Source organism: Entelurus aequoreus, linkage group LG18, assembly GCF_033978785.1.
Source record: "Entelurus aequoreus isolate RoL-2023_Sb linkage group LG18, RoL_Eaeq_v1.1, whole genome shotgun sequence".
NCBI classification, from domain to species: domain Eukaryota; kingdom Metazoa; phylum Chordata; class Actinopteri; order Syngnathiformes; family Syngnathidae; genus Entelurus; species Entelurus aequoreus.
The window spans coordinates 30,316,412-30,342,569 of NC_084748.1; the positions used below are offsets into that span (position 1 = coordinate 30,316,412).

General features: G+C 38.4%; 2 protein-coding genes across 3 annotated transcripts in view; both read left to right on the forward strand.

Annotated features, from left to right (window-relative positions):
• palm3 (paralemmin 3) overlaps positions 1 to 8,988 on the forward strand; it is a 90,411-nt gene extending 81,423 nt beyond the window's left edge. For both annotated transcript variants that reach the window (XM_062026909.1, XM_062026908.1), the window contains exon 8: positions 7,149 to 8,988. In XM_062026909.1, coding sequence (XP_061882893.1) covers positions 7,149 to 8,014 — 866 coding nt within the window. In that variant the 3' untranslated portion in view covers positions 8,015 to 8,988. The remainder of the gene's footprint in view (positions 1 to 7,148) is intronic.
• Positions 8,989 to 25,159: 16,171 nt separating this feature from the next.
• The window catches only part of misp3 (MISP family member 3), a 28,876-nt gene continuing 27,877 nt past the window's right edge, over positions 25,160 to 26,158 (forward strand). Inside the window, exon 1 of the mRNA XM_062026131.1 lies at positions 25,160 to 25,231. The gene's annotated coding sequence lies outside the window, so the exon portion shown is untranslated. The remainder of the gene's footprint in view (positions 25,232 to 26,158) is intronic.

A 26,158-nucleotide genomic window follows, 5' to 3' on the forward strand; every position in this document is an offset into this window, starting at 1 on the left:
AAAAATGTCAATTTCTGTCACTTTATCCTGCATCCTCTTTGTTGTGAACGTAGAACGCCTGTAAGGTGATTGGCGAAGAAGGAGGAAGCGTTGTTGTTGCGGAAATGAGGAGTGAGGATAGACGTGCGTGTGGAAGAAACGAGATAAGTTGAGCTGTGTTAGTATAGGTTGCTCAATAAAAGTTTAAAAAGAGCGTCAGACTTGGTGTGCACTTCTTCTGGATGCTAAATACTTGGCAGTCCATGTCTTGTTGAAAACACGCCATTCGTCATCAACTTTTCTCTTTTTAGCGTCTCGGGGATAACCGGGCATCACTTGTCGCTGTGCACCTTCACTCACAGGTTACACACGGACATACGCCCATAAATAACACTTTAAAAAAATAAAAGCAGCACAGTTGTATTGCACGCACGACATAGATGTTTTTTAAATTTTATTTTGTAATTTGTGATTGCCGCTGTTCACATTCACTCACAATCGCGCACGAGCATACGTCCACACGGCTGTAATACAAATAACGCTTTTCAAAACAAAAGCATCGCCTTTGTATTGCACACTCGACATAAATACTTTTTTAAATTTATTTTGTAATTCATGATTGGCCTCACGCGGGCCGGACAGGGACGCACAAAGGGCCGGATGTGGCCCGCGGGCCGCAGAATGCCCAGGTCTGTTCTAGGTCATAATTTGTCCCAAAGTAATCGTCGTTGGTTCTCAGGAAGTCTGCCATGATTAGTAGTAGCAGTAGTAGTTGTTGTTGAAGGAAATAGCAAACTTTGTGATACGCTCAGTGAAATTAATGTGCCGTCAAAATGTTCCGGTAATGCTTAAAATGACCAAAATACAGTAAATATTAAATGGTATTATGAATCTGCTTGTTACTACATTACATACATGTACAGTGCTGCATTGTTAGCCACCTATTAACTAAAAAAAAGAAAGACGTTCTGTATGAGTTTTTGTCTCACATAAGGATTGTGAATGAAGAAAAAAAGTGCAGTTCCCCTTTAAGGCAGTGATTCTTAACTAGTTTCCTTCAGGTTTCTTGTCTTTGGGGAACAAAAGAATCAAAAAATTGCACTTTTCTTCTAAAGGGGTTTATTTTCAGCAGCGGGGTGTCATCTGTTAATGCTACTTAAGGTGGCAACTAGTGATGTGCGGATCAATACAAAAATATCGGTACCGCCGATACCAGATCTTTATGCTCTAATATTGACCAAATTATTGATATTTTTGATACTTTAGTTCAGGAGGGTATAAACCTTTTCCATCAAGGGCCACATACTGAAAAAAAGTCAAAGTATACAGGGTCCATATTGATTTTTTTTTTTAATTTAAAACAATGCTAAAAACATATTGTGTCAGCTTTGTAGAGGTCACTAGGTGTATTATTATTAATTATTACTTAGAACATTTCATCTTTTTCTCATTACATACTAAGTTGTTTTGCTCTTTTCTTCTTATATTTTTGCTATTGTCTTTTCCTATGGAAGAATAGGATTAAAAAAATTATAATAATACAATTGCATAACCTAGAGTGTCAAAAATGTTGCCTGTACAAAAATATTAATGTTCAGTTACACACTTTTCAAATTAATTAATAATTATGTATTTTTTTATTTACTAACTTTTTTTATAAATATATTTTAGGTAAATTGTATTTTTTATTTTGAGAGCTTCTATTATTTAATGTTTTTTTCCACCAAGAGCCGCATACTGAAAAATCAAGTATGGGGGGGACATTTTGATATATATTTTTTTTAAATGCCGAAACACATATTATATACATTTAAAACAAAACTTTGTAGTATAGGTGACTAAATATATTATTATTAATTATTAGTTTAGCCTTTTCTCAATCCTCATTACGATTTTTTGCTCTTTTTTCTTAAACGTGTACTGTTGTTTTTTCAACTGATATGTTATTATTTGAAAATACACACATTTTAGCAGACACGTTGTTATATTTGCACAAAGTAAATGGATCAATATCGCCGATACCAGCCTGAATTTTACTTGGTATCGCTATCAGATCAGAAAGAAAATCAGTGGTGTCCTACATCACTAGTGCAGAAGGAAGTTTAGTGCTATGTTTTAACGTCAGTTTTTCATAGCAGTTCTTTATTTGCTGTCGACAACTTAGACATATCCGGATGTTCTCATTCATCCAGGTTAGACATAGCACAAATAAACAGAGGGTCATCAACTCGAACCACTATCTCAGTCATGTTGCGACACGCATGCTGGGGATGTGACACCACTAGCAGGAAGTACAGGGTAGCGTCTGAGGAAAAGTGTGCGTGTGGGCTCCCCGACATGACTTGTGTTGTGAGATAGTGATTCGAGTTAACGACCCTCTGCTTGTTTTGTGCTCTGTTGGATTTGACGTGTTAATTAAATGAGCATGCTGTCAGAGATGAATGTTTTTTTCCCCCCTGTTGCCGCTTGGTTGCTGTTTTGTAATCATATGCTCAAAATTATTGATGAGTATTCGACGCCTCAGCGAGTGTTGGTCACACTCACTAGCTGTATTGACACAGCACTAATACAGTTTTAGTATTTCATTATGGTCATCTGCCATTTACTGGATTAAAAATATTTCATTTGCAATAAATAGTTAGCAAATATAAATAAATGTTAATTTTTTTTTTTCAACTAATAGCTGCACAGAAAGGAATATGAAACACACAACTCTGGTCAATGAGCCATATAGTAAAAAGGAAAAGAAGAGCAATAACCTTATTTCGCTCTGTAACGCTTCGGAATGTTTCCGTTTTCCTAATTCCATGTAGATCAACGATGAAGACTAATTGAAAACGTGGTTTTCGCTTGGTTTTTTTTCTTAAAGCAATAGACACATTGTGGCATCGAGGGACCTAGTATCACTTCTTGCGTTTCATAATGCATCAATGCTTCAGTATCGTTTCAACCATCGCTACTTAAAATATAACCTGGTGAACGTATTACAAAGGAGACAGTTTGACCCTGGAACAGATTTTTTCTATTTCGATGCTTTTCAAAAAGAAATATTGTTTCTAAATCCAGACAAAAGAGGTTAACCAGCATTTTGGAACAGATTGTATTCAGCCTTAGGGGTGCTACTGTGATCACATTTGCTTATGAATATGCATACCCTTATTTAATACAGCTGTGCATAAATAAAGATGGGGACTGGGGGTTAAAGGGCAACATTTGCAGTTTTAGAGGACACTAAGTTATACAGCCTTGTCGGCGGGAGGCTTCTCAAGGTCAGATAAGTAAAGTTATCTCAATAAAAACTAAGGCCTTTACAGTATTATCATGGGGGTTAGACCAAATATAACACTTATTCACGTGTAAAAATAAGTTAACCACTTTATATAATACAATACAATATAACACAAAAACTAATCACTTTGTGGGCTTTTTGACATTCATAGTTGTCATACAAGTGTAAAAAGAAGTTTGCCAGTGGAGACTATCATTCTCCACTCACATTAAATGGGGTCATATTATGATTTTTTTTTTTTTCTATTTTTAAAACACTCCAATTTGGTCGAGATAACATGTAATTATGTTACATGGATTTTGTTTTACAGACCTTTTTTATAAGCAATATTTTTGCTCCCTTTCAAAAGAGCTTGTTTTGAGAGGCAGAGTTGTTGAATGCAAATTAACCCTTCTTCACCACGCCTCCACCCTAGGTCGTTTTTAGCTTTTATTGCACACTTTGGACATCGATGATCGGCGCCTGTCATCTGTTTTAGGTTACTTTCATCACAACATTTCCGATGATATAGCGACATTAACGGGCTCACCATGTTTTATTGTCGGCACAATAAGTCAACTATATGCGGGCGGAAGAGATAAAGAAAAGGTCTGTAACAGGTCTGTAACTAAACACTAAAGTCAAACTTTTACCGAGTCGTTATCTCTCCAATGCTAAATCCTGGACGTGTCCGTCTGTATGTTGACAGTAAAATGCTTGTGTATTCTATATCATGTATTGTAAAGTCCAGTAAAACTCGACAGCTAGGAGCATTATAACATGAAGTAAGGATCGAGAGTCTCCATGGTGACCGCCGCGTAGTACATGCAAAACCCCTCCTTTAAATAGAGTGGTCTAGACCAGTTATCAATTTTAAATGCAGTCTTAGTAGATCACACTCCCACTAGTAGTACACACAATTTTATAGTTTGCACATGCTATGTAGTGTGGGGTATTTGCATCTCAGTAGATCAGGCCCTTAGAGCCTTATCATGTAGCACTGTTGCAAAACATTTTAAATCAAAACATAAAAAAGTGACTTATGTCCGCTCTTACTGGGATGCTCACTGATGGGATGGTTGTATCTTTCAGCACTTGTGCTCTCCTTGAGCTGCTAAATTCAGAATTATCCTCACTTTTTAGATGAAAAAATGCTTCCTAACTCCTTCTTTATTTTGTGGTGGGTTGCAACCAAGGTGGCAGCTCAAGCCAGCCAGTAGCTTTCTACTTGGTACTTGTCGGAAGAGCAGTGTGAGCAATTCGATTGCAGAAAAGTCGATCCTCTGTGTTAATTTTTACAATAGCAATGTCGCTATAGCTTTGTTAATATGTCGGTTACAGCATGTAAATGCGCGTTGTTGGTGGTTTTTGGATGGTTTTTTAGAGCACTTTATCAGCGGAGTAGATGAAACCTCATTACCTGCATCGTTAGCCGTCTCATACTGGCAGTATTTCACCATTTAGAATGCACAAAAAAGGGAAAGAGTGTGTTGTCTCACATAAGGATTGTAGATGATGGGAACATTCAAAATATATATATTTTTTCCATTTAAGACTTATTAACAAGCTCCATATTTGGAATTGTAGCCCTATTGTGCTGAGCAGTAAGGACGTAAGCGCATAGGTTAGGATAAGTCATCGACATACTTTTAATATGTAATTTTTCATAAAAAAGTTCATTAATCATAAATGTATTTATACAGCCCTTAAAGGGGAACTGCACTTTTTGGGGGGAATTTTGCCTATCGTTTACAATCATTAGGAAAGACGTGACGATGGATGTTTTTTTTTTAATGCATTCTAAATATGAAAAAAATATGGGAGCTCCACTATTTCGCCCATAATATCCGATAAATAACCATTCAAAAAGCGCCAACGGGTGTCCATTTACATTTCGTGATTTAAATATCAAAATATTAGTGATATAGTTATTATAAGCACTAACACAGACAAACTATTTCTAGCGGCGACATAATCACTTCCTGTGTGCCGATGTTTACATCATCGAGTGGTCTGCTGATTTCTCTTTTCCTTGCTCCTTGTAAGTTTATTGTACATCAAAAAGCATGCCTCTCACCTGGACAGAAGGTGGTTGGTGATATAATCTGACAAGCTGAGACACGTTGACAGCCATTTAGGACCTGGAACTGGCAAGAATGAGACGAAAAGCACAGATTCAGATACAAACGTTGTGAAATGTGTTATTTACACAGAAAGATTTTGTTAATGTCTATTTACATACATTGTTTCCAAACGGTGTCTGTAACACGGCAGTAAAACGGCTGATCAAACAAAAGAGAAGTCATCATTATGGACGCACTAGCTGCGGAAGCTAGCTCTCCAATCAGCTGAACAGACTAAACACCAAGGTGACGTTTTGCTGAGTTTACTGACGAATTTGTGAAACTGAAACAATACAAAAAGAATGTCGTTGTAAGTTAATAATACTAAGACAGACACTCGTAAATGTGTTAGCATGGTAGCTAATGCTAACAACTTTCACTTGATTACATTACGAAAGCACGTACAAATATGCATGAAAACACTCCTACAGACATCACCAATGGGATGATTTAATAAGTATAAACAATTTTAGTTAAACTCTAAAACTTACAAATGGTCCTTGGAATGATGAATGAAGAATCCACATGAGTAGAAACGCTGTGGACGGCTAGAAGATGGAACAGCACTTCTGTTTCTGGTTCAAAGCTCTAAAAGGAAGGGCACTGCAGCACTACAGCACCTGCAGTGAGTGAACTTGTCCAAAGAATGGTGCCATAGCACAAAAAATAACACATTTTCAGTGAATTTGCTTGTTTGTTTGTTTTTCAACTATTTGCATTACTATTTGCATTTTTCATCAGCGAAGAAAAATCTCTAAATTAGCCGCATCGTGTTATAAGCCGCAGGGTTCTAAGCATAGGAAAAAAGTAGTTGCATATGGTCCGGAATTTTAAAAAAATTAAATAAATCCCGCAAACAAATTGACTGTCAAAGTTGACCAACTTCTCGGTTTATGGCCACATCCTTTTACGGTACAATTGTGAGGCATGATTTATAATCCAGAATTAACTTTCACAAACTCAGAGGCGATGCAGCAGCTCACCGGCTCAGTATGTTAATATAGCAACATAAGCTAGTTAGCGCTTAAAATAACAATATTGCTAATACTTGGTACATATTTAGGTCACAAAATATAAATTGAGTATAGTTGGCAGTTTTTACCTGGTTTTTTTTGGTGGTCTTTATGGGTGGAATATATTACTCGGTAGTTGCTACATTTTTAGCCTCCTCATACTTGCCATATTTCACGGCTTCGAATGCCTAAAAAAAAACATGCGTTTTTTTTGTCTGATATAGGGATTGTGAATGATCGGCAAAATTCCCCCCAAAAAGTGTAGTTCCCCTTTAATCACAAGTGTCTCAAAGGGCTTCACAAACTCACAACCACATCCCCTGTTCAAAACTCAAAAGACCCTAGCTGGGGAAAAATAACAAACCTTGAGAAGAAACCGCAGATGTAGGGACCCCCCCTTCCAGGGTGATGGGCTGCACTGGATGTCGGGTGGGGATAATTATTTAATTGTTAAATAATAGATAATGTGGGAGTCCAGTCCATCGGGAAGCCAACAGATAGCGAGGTCAGCCCACAGCTCGCTCCTTGTTGAGTCAGTGTTCAAGTTGCGAACCCTTACGGTTGCTGGGAAGCGAGTTTATTTCTGCTTAAAAGTGAGAAATTAGTTTTTTCTGACGTATTGTTGGCAAATCAGCGTCTAATTATATTGAAGCGATGAAACAACAAAATCATCCCAGAGGGTGCGATCGCTAATAAAGTCAGTATCTGGTCTTAATCTCATTTTTAATGCTCCAATGAGAAGATTAATTGAAGGCATATCTTCAGGGAAAGTTGAGGGTGACGTGAAGGCGTGTCAAATCTCAGCGCGGGACGAAGACGCAACAGTCAATGGTGAAGGAGACTCGAAGGAAGGAGATTTGAGACCCCACGATGAGGCTTTGGAGCTTTGGAACTCTCAGGCCGGCACCACAAACGGACCGAGCGAGGAGGAACCGGGGAAGAGCCCGCTTGTCAACATTTCAACTCTGAGCTGCACGGAGCTGGATGAAGGGGTGGTGGTCATGAGAGCCGAACGAGTCATCATCTGGGATGATGATGAGGAGGAGGAGTTAGAAGAAGCCCCGCAGACAACTCCAGAATCGTCAGGAGAGACTGTGGAGGAGATGGAAGGAGGTCTGGAAGCCTCTGTAGAATGGGTGGAGATTGAGGCTAATGCGGAGGAGCAATCAGGAACAGCAGGAGACGATGGCGAGTGTGAGACTCAAGCGCAGGACAACAAAATGGAGGTTGAAGCATCCGTGGTGGTGACGCAATCACCAGGCATCCCTCTAGAGGGCGCCACAGTGGCTCCTGTGCCGGTGTACGCTCAGTCGCAGCCTTCACAGGCCCCTGAAGCCGAAGGAGAAACCCCAGCAGCAGAAGCAACACCGGAGGAAGCTGACACGTCTTCCCTAAAAGCCCCGGAGGAGCGCATCGACTCTCAGTTCCACGAGGTTTCCCTGAGCGATACTCTGGAGAACCACAGGACTGCGGCGGAACCCGGCGAGCAGGAACCTCTCCTGGAGGAGGTCCAAGCTGCAAACGTGCACAAGGCGGAGGTGGCCGAGAGCCGGCCGGCTGGTGCACGCGCACCTGGAGACGCCATGGAGGCACCTAAAAAGAAAAGCTGCCAGTGCTGCTCCGTCATGTAAAGCCAACAAAAATATTGACAGTTTTTTACACAGTATAACAATAACAATACAATATGATTCCACTCATGCAGTGTGCAGTTTATAATTGAAATACCTTTATTACACTCATTTTATTGAGCTCATGCCCTCTTTCAATGACCTATTTCAAGTTTTTTTTTAAGTCATTTCTTTTTTACAGTATTAATAAATCATGGAATTAAGTCATAACTATGAAACATCACGAAGGACCACCTGTGTACAGGCGGCACATTATGTCACTGTAGTGCTCATAAATACAAAGAACTCCTAAGGATCTATTGAAGGTGCTATTATAGAATACAGCATATGAAGTCAAAGGTTTAAACACACACCCTAACTTTTGTGTTGTATTCCGTATAATATTTTTAAATTCAATCCATGATAAGTTGGAGCCAAAAAAAAGTTACTTTTTGCTACTATTTTTATTACGCATTTCCTCTGCACACTTTTTTTTTTACCCTTCAAAATGTCTTCAAAGTTTGGCAAACATTTATTAAGTTTTTTCACAAAACTAACATTTTAGGTGCAGTAAGATGAAAAAGGTGTTTTATCAATAAAAAAATTATGTACATATATAACTATTCTAATGTAAATACAGGATTTTTACTTTAAGTGATGCAGAGCAGTTCAGAGAGGATATTTTTTCTAATTAGGAGGCGTAAAAGATGAATTATTTAATAGATGTGGGAATGACTAATGTGTTTTTAAGAGATGGATGGCCCAAATATTTGGGTTGACTTCATAATACAGGCTGCGTGTATTCATTTATATGAAAACCAAAGTCATGCTTCAACATCTCATGTAATTAATTAACATGTATGATGGTTTTTTTTGTATAATTTAACCAAACTGAAGTTTCTTGTACATACATATTTATACTGAATGTATAAACATAGGTTTGAAGTTGTAGCAGTTTTTGAAATGAACAATGGTTTAATGATTAAACTGAAGTTTGTCATGTATTGTTTGCATTTGTTCATGTCCATGCTGATTTCCCAATATTGACAAAATGCCTCACATGTACCAAGTGTAGGTTCGTCACACACAAGATAAAAAATCAGAAGGAGAGGCGCTAACACCTGGCTGGTGATAATTGTCATTTTACAAATCACTGCTGTCCAACATAAAGTATTCATCTTGCATTTATATGGTCTTGTATTACATGTTTGGTCCACTCACATACAGTATATTTAGATGATTTTCGTTGGACAGTGACAAACACTTATAAACAGCTTTTAATGTTATGATTTCTTACCCCCGTTTTAGTGTAATAACTTGAAACATTTTTGTGAAGCAAACTATAATGTCTTAGAAATTATGCTAATTTTATGTGTCATCAAATAACTATTGAGCAACACAGAATGTATGTATGTATGTATGTATATATACACACATATATTACCGATGGGAAAGTGCATTTTTAGACAATATGATTTGTCGGTGGCTAGGAGACACCGAGAGTAACAAGCGGTTGTCAATTGATTAGGAAGGACAGTTTTTTTTTAATAATAAAAAAATATATATATATATATATATACTGTATGTATATGTGTATATATATATATATATATATATATATATATATATATATATATATATATATATATATATATATATATATACTGTATATATATATATATATATATACTGTATATATACTGTATATGTGTATATATATACAGTATATATATATATACAGTACATACATACATGTATGTATGTATGTATATATTATATATACATGTATGTATGTATATATTATATATACATGTATGTATATATATAATGTATATATATGCATACATGTATGTATGTATATATATATATATACATATATACATACATGTGTATATATATATAATATTATATATATGCATGTATGTACGTATATATATATAATATAATATATATGCATGTATGTACGTATATATATATATATATATATATATATATATATATATATATATATATATATATATATATATATATATATATATATATATATATACTACCGTTCAAAAGTTTGGGGTCACCCAAACAATTTTATGGAATAGCCGTCATTTTAAAGAACAAGAATAGACTGTCGAGTTTCAGATAAAAGTTATCTTTTTCTGGCCATTTTGAGCGTTTAATTGACCCCACAAATGTGATGCTCCAGAAACTCAATCGGCTCAAAGGAAGGTCAGTTTTGTAGCTTCTGTAATGAGCTAAACTGTTTTCAGATGTGTGAACATGATTGCACAAGGGTTTTCTAATCATCAATTAGCCTTCTGAGCCAATGAGCAAACACATTGTACCATTAGAACACTGGAGTGATAGTTGCTGGACATGGGCCTCTATACACCTATGTAGATATTGCACCAAAAACCGGACATTTGCAGCTAGAATAGTCATTTACCACATTAGCAATGTATAGAGTGTATTTCTTTAAAGTTAAGACTAGTTTAAAGTTATCTTCATTGAAAAGTACAGTGCTTTTCCTTCAAAAATAAGGACATTTCAATGTGACCCCAAACTTTTGAACGGTAGTGTATATACCTGTGTGTATATATATATATATATATATATATATATATATATATATATGTATATATATATACATATATATATATATATATATATACATATACACATACATACATACAGCCTGGCCCCCGGCCAAATTGTTTTAACCCAATGTGGCCCCCGAGTCAAAAAGTTTGGGGACCCCTGAGTTAATCTATTGGTTTTAGAAACTGTTCATATGAAAGCTAAAACCCTCCCAAATTATGTTTAATATACTGAAATAAATTTGCTTCACTGAAGAAATATTGATCATTTAATGACCATAGAAAAGTCAGACTTTGGAAAGACAAAAGTCAGAAAATAATGTGAAAATGTAACACATAATTTACTTCAAATACAAAAATGTTGCATCGCAGCAGTGAATTAAGTAGTGGTGCTGTGAGATCCATATTTATTATCTTGTATGACTTCCATTGGCTTGAAGGACTGCACCCCTGCAGATCGACAATGATTCATATAAATTATTGATAAAGTCATCAAGGACAGCAAAGAAAGCAGACTTACATGCCCCCCAGAGTTCATTAAGATTCTTTGCTTCCGTCTTTCATGCTTCCTCTTTCATTCTACCTCGGACATGCTCAATGATGTTCATGTCTGGTGACTGGGCTGACCAGTCTTGGAGCACCTTGATCTTCTTCACCTTGATGAACTTTCATATAGAAGTATGTGATGGAGCACCATCCTGCTGCAAAATGTGACCCCTTTTATGGTTGGGAATGTAAGAAGTACCTAATATTTCTTGATATTTCATGCTATTTTCTATTATAGGCTATCGCCTTTCACCCTGCAAATCTCTCGCACACCCCTGTAATGGATGTAACGCCACCAAACTCAACTGTTTTCTAGGGTGAATCTCGGATCCATGCGGGCTTCAGTAGGTCTCCTGCAATATTTGTGGCCACTGTAATTGTATTCAACTGAAGATTAATCTGAGAAATCCACTTTCTGCCACTTCTCCGGCACCCATCCTTCTAGCAGGATGTGGGTCTTGGTAAATGCCACACGGTTTTTTTAATTGCCTTTTGTTTAGAGCTGATTTCTGGTCACTGATTCGACCATGGAGGCCCTTTGGAGACACAATTCTACAAACTGTTCTAGTTGACACTTGATGTGACCAATCTTGGTGGAGCTCTGCTGCAGTGGAAAAGGGGCTGGCCGTGGATTGTCAAGCCAAGAAACGGTCTTCCCGAGCAGTTTTCTATCGGGGTCTTCGTTGTACTTGACACCGAGACTCTAAAGGTGGCATGTTGTCAGAGGTCAAGTTGCAGTTGATGTGAACGTCTGGTGTGCCGGGGTTCTTTTTATACACACCCACTCATTGATTGTTCAATTAGTGATCACAGGTGAGACTGTAATCTCGGATTGGGTGCATCGTATGACAAGGCGGCAAGACTTTTGTCCTTGCAAAAACTGACTGAGTGTGCTTTACCAAGGTGTAAAAGTTAGAATGCTTTTCAGGAGTTTCGATTGGCACCAAAATATTATTTCAAAAGCTGTTGAGATATAAATTAGCCATTTCTTGTCAAAGAAAAATGATTAGACCTTTACCTAAGCGACAATTTTGTCAGGGATTGTGTATATACACTACCGTTCAAAAGTTTGGGTTCACATTGAAATGTCCTTATTTTTGAAGGAAAAGCACTTTACTTTTCAATGAAGATTACTTTAAACTAGTCTTAACTTTAAAGAAATACACTCTATACATTGCTAATGTGGTAAATGACTATTCTAGCTGCAAATGTCTGGTTTTTGGTGCAATATCTACATAGGTGTATAGAGGCCCATTTCCAGAAACTATCACTCTTGTGTTCTAATGGTACAATGTGTTTGCTCATTGGCTCGGAAGGCTAATTGATGATTAGAAAACTCTTGTGCAATCATGTTCACACCTCTGAAAACAGTTTAGCTCGTTACAGAAGCTACAAAACTGACCTTCCTTTGAGCAGATTGAGTTTCTGGAGCATCACATTTGTGGGGTCAATCAAACGCTCAAAATGGCCAGAAAAAGACAACTTTTATCTGAAACTCGACAGTCTATTCTTGTTCTTAGAAATGAAGGCCATTCCACAAAATTGTTTGGGTGACCCCAAACTTTTGAACGGTGGTGTATATATATATATATATATATATATATATATATATATATATATATATATATATATATATATATATATATATATATATATATATATATATATATATATATGTACAGTTGTGGTCAAAAATTTACATACTCTTGTAAAGAACATAATGTCATGGCTGTCTTGAGTTTCCAATCATTTCTAAAACTCTTATTTTTTTCTTGTTGGTCACAAAAAACATTCATGAAGTTTGGTTCTTTTATGAATTTATTATGGATCTACTGAAAATGTGACCAAATCTGCCGGGTCAAAGGTATACATACAGCAATGTTAATATTTGGTTACATGTCCCTTGGCTAAGTTTCACTGCAATAAGGCGCTTTTGGCAGCCATCCGCAAGCTTCTGGTTGAATTTTTGACCACTCCTATTGACAAAATCGGTGCAGTTCAGCTGAATATGTTGGTTTTCTGACATGGACTTGTTTCTTCAGCATTGTCCACACAATTAAGTCAGGACTTTGGGAAGGCCATTCCAAAACCTTAATTCTAGCCTGATTTAGCCATTCCTTTACCACTTTTGACGTGTGTTTGGGGTCATTGTCCCGTTGGAACACCCAACTGCGCCCAAGACCCAACCTCCGGGCTGATGATTTTAGGTTGTTCTGAAGAATTTGGAGGTAATCCACCTTTTTCATTGTCCCATTTATTCTCTGTAAAGCACCAGTTCAATTGGCAGCAAAACAGGCCCAGAGCATAATACTACCACCACCATGCTTGACGATAGGAATGGTGTTCCTGGGATTAAAGGCCTCACCTTTTCTCCTCCAAACATATTGCTGGGTATTGTGGCCAAACAGCTCAATTTTTGTTTCATCTGACCACAGAACTTTCCTCCAGAAGATCTTATCTTTGTCCATGTGATCAGCAGCAAACTTTAGACGAGCCTTACGGTGTCGCTTCTGGAGCAAGGGCTTCCTTCTTGCATGGTAGCCTCTCAGTCCATGGCGATGCAAAACACGCTTGACTGTAGACACTGACACCTGTGTTCCAGCAGCTTCCAATTCATTGCAGACCTGCTTTTTGGTGGTTCTCGGTTGACTCTTGACCATCCTGACCAATTTTCTCTTAGCAGCAGGTGATAGCTTGCGTTTTCTTCCTGATCGTGGCAGTGACAAAACTGTGCCATGCACTTTACACTTACGAACAATTGTCTGCACAGTTGCTCTTGGAACCTTAAGCTGCTTTGAAATGGCTCCAAGTGACTTTCCTGACTTGTTCAAGTCAATGATTCGTTTTTTCAGATCTGTGCCGAGTTCCTTAGACTTTCCCATTGTCGCGTTTGTAACCGAGTCTAATGACTGTATCACATGAGCTCTATTTAAATTAGCTCAGGAAGCCAACAGGTGTCGTCAATCATCATCACTCACATGAAGTTAAAAGGCCATGCCATGAAGCTAATTTGATATGATTGTAATTTTTCGACATCACCAAAATGTATCACTATTTAGCACTACATGCTTCCATCTGTTGAAAAGCTCTATGGAGATGATGATTTCATTTTCCAGCATGATCTGGCACCTGCCCACAGTGCCAAAACCACCAGTAACTGGTGTACTGACCATGGCATTACTGTCCTCGATTGGCCTGCCAACTCCCCCCTGACCTGAACCCCATAGAGAATTTGTGGGGTATTGTGAAGAAGAAGCTAAAGGCCGCTATTGAAGCATCCTGGGCATCCACAACACCTCAGCAATGCCACAGGATGATTGCCTCCATGCCACGCCGCATTGATGCAGTAATCCGTGCAAAAGGATTCCCAACCAAGTACTGAGTGCATTAATTGACATTTTCAAATGTTTAATTTTGTTTTGCTGTTATAAATCTTTTTTTTTTTTTACTTGGTCTGAGGAAATATTCAAATTTTTTGAGGTAGGATTTTTGAGTTTTCTTAAGCTGTACGCCATAATCAGCAATATTAAAATAATAAAAGGCTTGCAATATTTCAGTTGATGTGTAATGAATCCAGAATGTATGACATTTTTGTTTTTTTAATTGCATTACAGAAAATAAAAAACTTTATCACAATATTCAAATTTTCTGAGACAGTCCTGTGTGTGTATATATATATATATATATATATATATATATATATATATATATATATATATATATATATATATATATATATATAGGTTTTTATATGTGGGTTGATAAAGTATATTTTTTCCCGGAAAAAAATAGCTTGTAGTTTAAAAAAAAAAAAACTGAAGTCCCTTTAAAAGAGACCTTTCATATTTGGTAGCAAAGTGCTTTTTCTGTTTGTTTTGTCGGTGTGTGTGTGATATCTGTCAATCATTCAACTACAGTAGTGGGCGTGGTCTGTCTGGGGTCTGCACTGTCAAACGTCTATAAAAGCAGGAGTTCCTGTGAGCATCGCCAGCGTGACAAAACATTCCCAGGATGCTTGTAGTTGTGTGCGCCATCGCAGTCCTCTGCTTCCTCTCAGAGAGCACATGTGCTCCTCTGGGATGTGAAGACCTGATCAAGCCGCTGGTCGGCGTGGACGTCAGCACGATGGAAGGAACGTGGGCTTTGGTCGCCGGCAGTTTGAACAGATCGGTGGACGAGAGCGTCCTCAAACAGAGAGACAGCATCACTTTCCACGCCTCCAACTTCTCCTGCATCCAAGCCAACCGCTTCGGAGACGAGTGCAAGTCCTACCCCCTCAACGCCACCGCTGCGGGCCACGTCATGACTCTGAAGGGGAAAAACTACGTCTTCACCGCCACCTTCCACCACACTTCCTGTCCGGACTGTTTGTTGTTCCGCTTCGACGTGGACTCGCTGAGCCACACCACCACGGACCTCTACCTGGTGAGCAAGAGGCGAGAGCTGGAGCCCAGCGAGAAGGAGGAGTTTCAAGCTCAGGTGGACTGCCTGAAGTTGCCACCGCCCGTCTGGATGGATCCCAGCAAGGAGCTTTGCACCTTAGTCACCCAATAAAAGTGTTGATGCAAACTTGACTGTTGCTTCTTTACCTTGCATTTCATTAAAGGCCACAGACTAATACATTTTGATAGCTAAAAACAATGCAACATATACAAGTTAAGACATTAGTTACATATATAACCTAGCAAATAGTCAACAAGTATATGCAAAGACAATAACACAGGCCTGGGCAATTATTTTGACTTGGGGGCCACATTTAGAGAAAGAAATGTGTCTGGGGGCCGGGATATCTATTTTAGGGACACTAATACAAAAGCTTAGCGTGGGACAAAAATATATACACTACCGTTCAAAAGTTTGGGGTCACATTGAAATGTCCTTATTTTTGAAGGAAAAGCATTGTACTTTTCAATGAAGATAACTTTAAACTAGTCTTAACTTTAAAGAAATACACTCTATACATTGCTAATGTGGTAAATTACTATTCTAGCTGCAAATGTCTGGTTTTTGGTGCAATATCTACATAGGTGTATAGAGGCCCATTTCCAGCAAGTATCACTCTTGTGTTCTAATGGTACAATGTGTTTGCTCATTGGCTCGGAAGGCTAATTGATGATTAGAAAACTCTTGTGCAATCATGTTCACACCTCTGAAAACAGTTTAGCTCGTTACAGAAGCTACAAAACTGACCTTCCTTTGAGCAGATTGAGTTTCTGGAGCATCACATTTGTGGGGTCAATTAAACGCTCAAAATGGCCAGAAAAAGACAACTTTCATCTGAAACTCGACAGTCTATTCTTGTTCTTAGAAATGAAGGCCATTCCACAAAATTGTTTGGGTGACCCCAAACTTTTGAACGGTACTGTATATATATACATATATATATATATATATATATATATATATATATATATATATATATATATATATATATATATATATATATATATATATACACATATGTACAGTTGTGGTCAAAAGTTTACATACTCTTGTAAAGAACATAATGTCATGGCTGTCTTGAGTTTCCAATCATTTCTAAAACTCTTATTTTTTTGTGATAGAGTGATTGGAGCACATACTTGTTGGTCACAAAAAACATTCATGAAGTTTGGTTCTTTTATGAATTTATTATGGATCTACTGGAAATGTGACCAAATCTGCCGGGTCAAAAGTATACATACAGCAATGTTAATATTTGGTTACATGTCCCTTGGCTAGTTTCACTGCAATAAGGCGCTTTTGGTAGCCATCCACAAGCTTCTGGTTGAATTTTTGACCACTCCTATTGACAAAATCGGTGCAGTTCAGCTGAATATGTTGGTTTTCTGACATGGACTTGTTTCTTCAGCATTGTCAACACAATTAAGTCAGGACTTTGGGAAGGCCATTCCAAAACCTTAATTCTAGCCTGATTTAGCCATTCCTTTACCACTTTTGACGTGTGTTTGGGGTCATTGTCCCGTTGGAACACCCAACTGCGCCCAAGACCCAACCTCCGGGCTGATGATTTTAGGTTGTTCTGAAGAATTTGGAGGTAATCCACCTTTTTCATTGTCCCATTTATTCTCTGTAAAGCACCAGTTCAATTGGCAGCAAAACAGGCCCAGAGCATAATACTACCACCACCATGCTTGACGATAGGATTGGTGTTCCTGGGATTAAAGGCCTCACCTTTTCTCCTCGAAACATATTGCTGGGTATTGTGGCCAAACAGCTCAATTTTTGTTTCATCTGACCACAGAACTTTCCTCCAGAAGATCTTATCTTTGTCCATGTGATCAGCAGCAAACTTTAGACGAGCCTTACGGTGTCGCTTCTGGAGCAAGGGCTTCCTTCTTGCATGGTAGCCTCTCAGTCCATGGCGATGCAAAACACGCTTGACTGTAGACACTGACACCTGTGTTCCAGCAGCTTCCAATTCATTGCAGACCTGCTTTTTGGTGGTTCTTGGTTGACTCTTGACCATCCTGACCAATTTTCTCTTAGCAGCAGGTGATAGCTTGCGTTTTCTTCCTGATCGTGGCAGTGACAAAACTGTGCCATGCACTTTACACTTACGAACAATTGTCTGCACAGTTGCTCTTGGAACCTTAAGCTGCTTTGAAATGGCTCCAAGTGACTTTCCTGACTTGTTCAAGTCAATGATTCGTTTTTTCAGATCTGTGCCGAGTTCCTTAGACTTTCCCATTGTCGCGTTTGTAACCGAGTCTAATGACTGTATCACATGAGCTCTATTTAAATTAGCTCAGGAAGCCAACAGGTGTCGTCAATCATCATCACTCACATGAAGTTAAAAGGCCATGCCATGAAGCTAATTTGATATGATTGTAATTTTTCGACATCACCAAAATGTATCACTATTTAGCACTACATGCTTCCATCTGTTGAAAAGCTCTATGGAGATGATGATTTCATTTTCCAGCATGATCTGGCACCTGCCCACAGTGCCAAAACCACCAGTAACTGGTGTACTGACCATGGCATTACTGTCCTCGATTGGCCTGCCAACTCCCCCCTGACCTGAACCCCATAGAGAATTTGTGGGGTATTGTGAAGAAGAAGCTGAAAGAAGCTAAAGGCCGCTATTGAAGCATCCTGGGCATCCATAACACCTCAGCAATGCCACAGGCTGATTGCCTCCATGCCACGCCGCATTGATGCAGTAATCCGTGCAAAAGGATTCCCAACCAAGTACTGAGTGCATTAATTGACATTTTCAAATGTTTGATTTTGTTTTGCTGTTATAAATCTTTTTTTTTTTTACTTGGTCTGAGGAAATATTCAAATTTTTTGAGGTAGGATTTTTGAGTTTTCTTAAGCTGTACGCCATAATCAGCAATATTAAAATAATAAAAGGCTTGCAATATTTCAGTTGATGTGTAATGAATCCAGAATGTATGACATTTTTGTTTTTTTAATTGCATTACAGAAAATAAAAAACTTTATCACAATATTCAAATTTTCTGAGACAGTCCTGTATATATATATATATATAGGTTTTTATATGTGGGTTGATAAAGTATATTTTTTCCCGGAAAAAAATAGCTTGTAGTTTAAAAAAAAACAAAACTGAAGTCCCTTTAAAAGAGACCTTTCATATTTGGTAGCAAAGTGCTTTTTCTGTTTGTTTTGTCGGTGTGTGTGATATCTGTCAATCATTCAACTACAGTAGTGGGCGTGGTCTGTCTGGGGTCTGCACTGTCAAACGTCTATAAAAGCAGGAGTTCCTGTGAGCATCGCCAGCGTGACAAAACATTCCCAGGATGCTTGTAGTTGTGTGCGCCATCGCAGTCCTCTGCTTCCTCTCAGAGAGCACATGTGCTCCTCTGGGATGTGAAGACCTGATCAAGCCGCTGGTCGGCGTGGACGTCAGCACGATGGAAGGAACGTGGGCTTTGGTCGCCGGCAGTTTGAACAGATCGGTGGACGAGAGCGTCCTCAAACAGAGAGACAGCATCACTTTCCACGCCTCCAACTTCTCCTGCATCCAAGCCAACCGCTTCGGAGACGAGTGCAAGTCGTACCCCCTCAACGCCACCGCTGCGGGCCACGTCATGACTCTGAAGGGGAAAAACTACGTCTTCACCGCCACCTTCCACCACACTTCCTGTCCGGACTGTTTGTTGTTCCGCTTCGACGTGGACTCGCTGAGCCACACCACCACGGACCTCTACCTGGTGAGCAAGAGGCGAGAGCTGGAGCCCAGCGAGAAGGAGGAGTTTCAAGCTCAGGTGGACTGCCTGAAGTTGCCACCGCCCGTCTGGATGGATCCCAGCAAGGAGCTTTGCACCTTAGTCACCCAATAAAAGTGTTGATGCAAACTTGACTGTTGCTTCTTTACCTTGCATTTCATTAAAGGCCACAGACTAATACATTTTGGTAGCTAAAAACAATGCAACATATACAAGTTAAGACATTAGTTACATATATAACCTAGCAAATAGTCAACATGTATATGCAAAGACAATAACACAGGCCTGGGCAATTATTTTGACTAGGGGGCCACATTTAGAGAAAGAAATGTGTCTGGGGCCGGGATATCTATTTTAGGGACACTAATACAAAAGCTTAACGTGGGACAAAAATATATACACTACCGTTGAAAAGTTTGGGGTCACATTGAAATGTCCTTATTTTTGAAGGAAAAGCACTGTACTTTTCAATGAAGATAACTTTAAACTAGTCTTAACTTTAAAGAAATACACTCTATACATTGCTAATGTGGTAAATGACTATTCTAGCTGCAAATGTCTGGTTTTTGGTGCAATATCTACATAGGTGTATAGAGGCCCATTTCCAGAAACTATCACTCCAGTGTTCTAATGGTACAATGTGTTTGCTCATTGGCTCAGAAGGCTAATTGATGATTAAAAAACCCTTGTGCAATCATGTTCACACATCTGAAAACAGTTTAGCTCGTTACAGAAGCTACAAAACTGACCTTCCTTTGAGCTGATTGAGTTTCTGGAGCATCACATTTGTGGGGTCAATTAAATGCTCAAAATGGCCAGAAAAAGAGAACTTTTATCTGAAACTCGACAGTCTATTCTTGTTCTTAGAAATGAAGGCTATTCCACAAAATTGTTTGGGTGACCCCAAACTTTTGAACGGTAGTGTATATTTTTATTTTTTGTCATAAAAAAATACAATCATGTGTGCTTACGGACTGTATCCCTGCAGACTGTATTGATATATATTGATATATAATGTGGGAACCAGAATATTAATAACAGAAAGAAACAACCCTTTTGTGTGAATGGGGGAGGTTTATTTTTTGGGTTGGTGCACTATTTGTAAGTGTATCTTTTTTTTAAATGTTGATTTAATTAAAAATAAAAATTAAAAAACGATACGATAATAAAAAAAAAACGATACAGATAATTTCCGATATTACATTTTAAAGCATTTATCGACATCTCTAGTTAGAAGTTAGCAATGTTTGTATAAGCTAAGACACTAACGTATATATGCTAAGACTTTAGCAACGTGTATGTTAGGACTGCTGTGACCTGTTTGTTTAGGTCGTTCTTTGTTAAGTTTACTGGTGTCTTTATGGTGTTTGTTGGTTCACTTCTGGTTTAGCGCTTATTTTTGTTCCACTTCCGGTTGCATTAGCTTTACCCTGCTTCTAATGAGGACAAAGCTCTTAGTGGATTGCCACAATCCAGCACACAAAACATGTAGACTGGTTGGACGAACTCAAGGATCCTGCTGAGAGTATAGAACTGGTCCACAGCTCCAGGACCAGGACAAAAACCACACTGCTCCTCTTGAATCCAAGGTTTGAATATCAGGTGTAGCCTCCTCACCAGTACACCTGAATAGACCTTAGCGGGAGTGTGATCTCATGATAGTTTGGAACACACCCTCCGGTTCCCCCTTCTTAAAGAGGAACCACCAACATGGTGTGCCAATCCATGCAACGCTGCAGAGTCTCGTCAGACAGCATCCAGAGCCTTAAGGAACTCTGGGCGGCTCTCGTCCACACCACTGAGGAGCTTCTTAACTACCTCGGCAAACTCAGCCTCAAAAATGGGAGTCCATTAGAGTCTCCAGGCACTGGAACACAACAATTAAAATTAAAAAAATAAATAGTAAATAATTATTGAATACATTAATGAAATAAAGTTCTTATAAATAGTTAAATGTGTATAAATGTTAAGACATTAGCAACATGCTGACGTTAGTAGTGTACATGCTAAGACGTTGGTAAAGTGTGTATATGTTAAGATGTTAGCAATGTGAATTCATGCTAAGACCTTTGCACCATGTTTATATGCTTAGACGTTAGCAACATGTGTGCTACTGTAATACCTTAGCAATGTGTACATATGCTAAGACGTTAGTAAAAAAAAGAAAAGTGGATATGCTAAGATGTTAGCAACGCAAATATATGCTAAGATATTAACGTGTATATGTTAAGACCTTTGCACCTTGTATATATGCTAAGATAGTAACGAGTATAAATGTTTAGACCAGTGGTTCTTAACCTGGGTTCGGCGGAGCCTCCGCCGCGGAGGTTAAGACATATCCGACTCATCGTGTAAATAAAAACTTCTCCCTATCGGGCGTATTACGGATACGGCAACAGCAGAAGTCAGACTGATTTGCAGGTGTGTAATTTGTTGTGAGTTTATGCACTGTGTTGGTTTTGTTCTTTGAACAAGGTGATGTTCTTGCACGGTTTATTTTGTGCACCAGTAAAAAAACATAACTTTGTCTTGAATTTGAAAAAAACAAAACATTTTATTTTTCACTAAAGAAGGGAAGGGAATGCACATATGAAACTGGTGGGGTTCGGTACCTCCAACAAGGTTAAGAACCACTGCTTTAGACGTTAGCAACTCATACAGGCTATAAAGCGTTAACGCGTATGTATGCCAAAGACATTAGCAACATGTATGCTAAAACATTAGCAACCTGTAGCTAGGACATAAGCAATGTATGTTGAGATGTTAACGTGTATGTATGCTAAGACGTTAGCAAATTGTAGCTATATAGCATATGCTAACACATCAGTAACATGTACATTAAGAAGTTAACACGTACGTATGCTAAAGACATTAGAAACATGATTGCTAAAACATTAGCAACATGTAGCCAGGACATAAGCAATGTATGTTGATATGTTAAAGGCCTACTGAAACCCACTACTACCAACCACAAAGTCTGATAGTTTATATATCAATGATGAAATCTTAACATTGCAACACATGCCAATACGGCCGGGTTAAGTTATAAAGTGCAATTTTAAAATTCCCGCCACACTTCCGGTTGAAAAACTCCTTTGGATATGATTTATGCGCGTGACGTCACAAAAGCAACGGAAGTGGTTGGACCCCATCGGACCCGATAGAAAAGCCTCTTGTTTTCTTCGACAAAATTCCACAGTATTCTGGACATCTGTGTTGGTGAATCTTTTGCAATTTGTTTAATGAACAATGGATGCTGCAAAGAAGAACGTTGTAGGTGGGATCGATCGGTGTATTAGCGGCTAAGTACAATACTTACAGCAACACAACAAGGACTACTTACCCTGATAGCAGACGCTTAGCCGATGCTTGCCGCCAAACCCACGGATGAAGTCCTTCGTCGCGCCGTTGATCGCTGGAATGCAGGTGAGCACGGCTGATGATGGGAAGATGAGGGCTGGCTGGCGTAGGTGGAGCGCTAATGTTTTTATCATAGTTCTGTGAGGTCCGGTTGCTAAGTTGCTAAATTAGCCTTAGCGTCGTTAGCAACAGCATTGTTAAGCCTTACCAGGCTGAGAATTTTTAACCGTGTAGTTACATGTACATGGTTTAATAGTATTGTTGATCTTCTGTCTATCTTTCCAGTCAGGGGTTTATTTATTTTGTTCCTATCTTCATTTGAGAACGATGCTATCACGTTAGCTCAGTAGCTAAGTGTGTCACCGATGTATTGTCTTGGAGATAAAAGTCACTTTAAATGTCCATTTCGCGTGCTCGACTCTCATTTTCAAGAGGATATAGTATCCGAGGTGGTTTAAAATACAAATCCGTGATCCACAATAGAAAAAGGAGAGAGTGTGGAATCCAATGAGCCAGCTTGTACCTAAGTTACGGTCAGAGCGAAAAAAGATACGTCCATCACTGCCTCTCAAGTCCTTCACTGTAACGTTCCTCATCTACGAATCTTTCATCCTCGCTCAAATTAATGGGGTAATCGTCACATTCTCGGTCCGAATCTCTCTCGCTCCATTGTAAACAATGGGGAATTGTGAGGAATACTAGCTCCTGTGACGTCACGCTACTTCCGGTACAGGCAAGGCTTTTTTTTTATCAGCGAGCAAAAGTTGCGAACTTTATCGTCGATTTTCTCTACTAAATCCTTTCAGCAAAAATATGGCAATATCGCGAAATGATCAAGTATGACACAGAATGGATCTGCTATTCCCGTTTAAATTTTAAAAAATCATTTCAGTAGGCCTTTAAAATGTATGTATGCTAAGACGTTAGCAAATTGTAGCTATATAGCATATGCTAACACATTAGTAACATGTACATTATGACAATAACGTGTGTATGTGCTAAGATGCTAACAGCATGTACCGTATTTTTCGGACTATAAGTCGCAGTTTTTTTCATAGTTTGGCCGGGGGTGCGACTTATACTCAGGAGCGACTTATGTGTGAAATTATTAACACATTAGCGTAAAATATCAAATAATATTATTTAGCTCATTCACGTAAGAGACTAGACGTATAAGATTTCATGGGATTTAGCGATTAGGAGTGACAGATTGTTTGGTAAACGTATAGCATGTTCTATATGTTATAGTTATTTGAATGACTCTTACCATAATATGTTACGTTAACATATCAGGCACGTTCTCAGTTGTTTATTTATGCCTCATATAACGTACACTTATTCAGCCTGTTGTTCACTATTCTTTATTTATTTTAAATTGCCTTTCAAATGTCTATTCTTGGTGTTGGGTTTTATCAAATACATTTCCCCAAAAAATGCGACTTATACTCCAGTGCGACTTATATATGTTTTTTTCCTTCTTTATTATGCATTTTCGGCAGGTGCGACTTATACTCCGGAGCGACTTATACTCCGAAAAATACGGTAGTAGACATTCATTATCGTACATTCTTCTTATGTTAGGACATTTTTCTTGTAATATCACCTTTTATGGTATATTATGAACATTTTCAATTGTAATGTCATGACTTTATCCTCCTAATGTTTAAATGGTTTAAACATTACATTGTCATTTCAAAACTTTCTCCTATGTGAATTTTACTTTAACGTCATGCCATGAAATATGTCATCCGTGGTATTTATGTAGCAAAATGTTGTATTGTGCCCCTCAGCCAAAGTCAACTTGGATAGGCTCCAGCTCAGTGACCCTGAACAAGACTGAACTGTGTGTCGTTGCTTCGTGATATTTGCCACAGTAGGCCCGTGGAATTAGGACTTTTCTATTTGTCTTCATTGGGAAACTACCTTGAAGGCGACCCCTTTCTCAATCCTCATGTTATATATTGTGCAACTTTATTACTTAGATTAATCTATGGCTATCATCACACTTCCCAAAAAAAAAAAAAAAACGCCCAATTTGCAAAGTTCTAGTATGTCATAAAGCATTTTTATGACAGTGTATCTTCTTGAGGGACAATAAAAACAGGGAATTAAACTTGCTTGTACTTTAGAGTAGTCACTGTAAAGCTTGCACAGCAGTACTATGCAGTGACTATGACTCAACACACAGCCGTTGTTTTGACTCAGTGTAGGTTGCCATGGTGACACCCACATCAACGTTACGCCATCTTGAACTGACATCACATCATTTGTCATGTCTGTGTGATCATGTTTTGTTTGGCCATGTGCTTTTTTGGATTTTGTCAGTTCCTGTTTTTTCACTCCCTGTTTTGTTTTCATGACAACCCATTAGTTTTCACCTGGCCTCATGTCACACACCGGATTCATTTGCACTCACGCACCTGTTGTTAATCATGTCTGTGTTATTCAAGCTTCTCATTTTCTGTTGGTCGGCCTGGCGACATTAACTCTGTGACCCCTGTTTACCTCTGATGACTTCTGCTACCCATGTCTCCATAGTTCCGTGCCAAGTAAGTTTTTGTTATTAATGCCACAGTTAGTGGCGTTTTGCTTCATGTTCATAGTTTCTGCCTTTGTGCAAGTTTTTTGTTTCTTAGCCAAGTTTATCTCCGCCTTTGTGCGCGCCTTTTGTTTGCACCTTTTTTTTTGTATTTAAGAGTTAAAAATAAATCATGTACTCACCTTCACGCCTTTCCCGCGCCAACTTTCCTTTGCATTCCGGAAAAACACAACACCCCAAGGTCCACGTTTTGACATCCTTACTCTAACGCAGTGGTCCCCAACCTTTTTTGCACCACAGACCGGTTTAATGTAGGCATTATTTTCAGGGACCGGCTTCCCATTTGTGAAAAATACAACTCACTATAACGCTGAATTAGTGGGAACCCTGGGCTTGTTTCTTTGCAATGAAATGCTGATGGAAATCAGCCTTTGGCTATAATCTTGTCACATTTATATTTGTTATGTTCATTAATGTGCATTGTATCATGTCACAAAGTTATAACAAATGGCAACTTCCTACGAGGAGTTTTATTGTACATCTATAAACAAGCTCATTGCTGTGTCTAGTGCACAGGTGTCAAACTCAAAGCACACGGGCCAGATCTGGCCCTCCACGTCATTTTATATGGCCCGCAAAAGCCTGGAAATAATGTGTCAATAAAATACCTTATATTTTCTTTATTTATTTTCTTACTAAAGGTATTAGGTTTTTTTCTAGGTTGACAGGGGGAAATTGGACAACAAAGTATGTGAATATTATGTTTAATAAATTTGCTTTTTTTTTTTTTAAATCACAATGTCATGGTATCATTTTGAGAAAAATTGTTTTTATTCCATTTTGGAACAAGGCTGTAACATTACAAAATGTGGAAAAAGTGAAGCACTGTGAATACTTTCTTGATGCACTCTAAATGTAAAATAATTTGCATGGCATT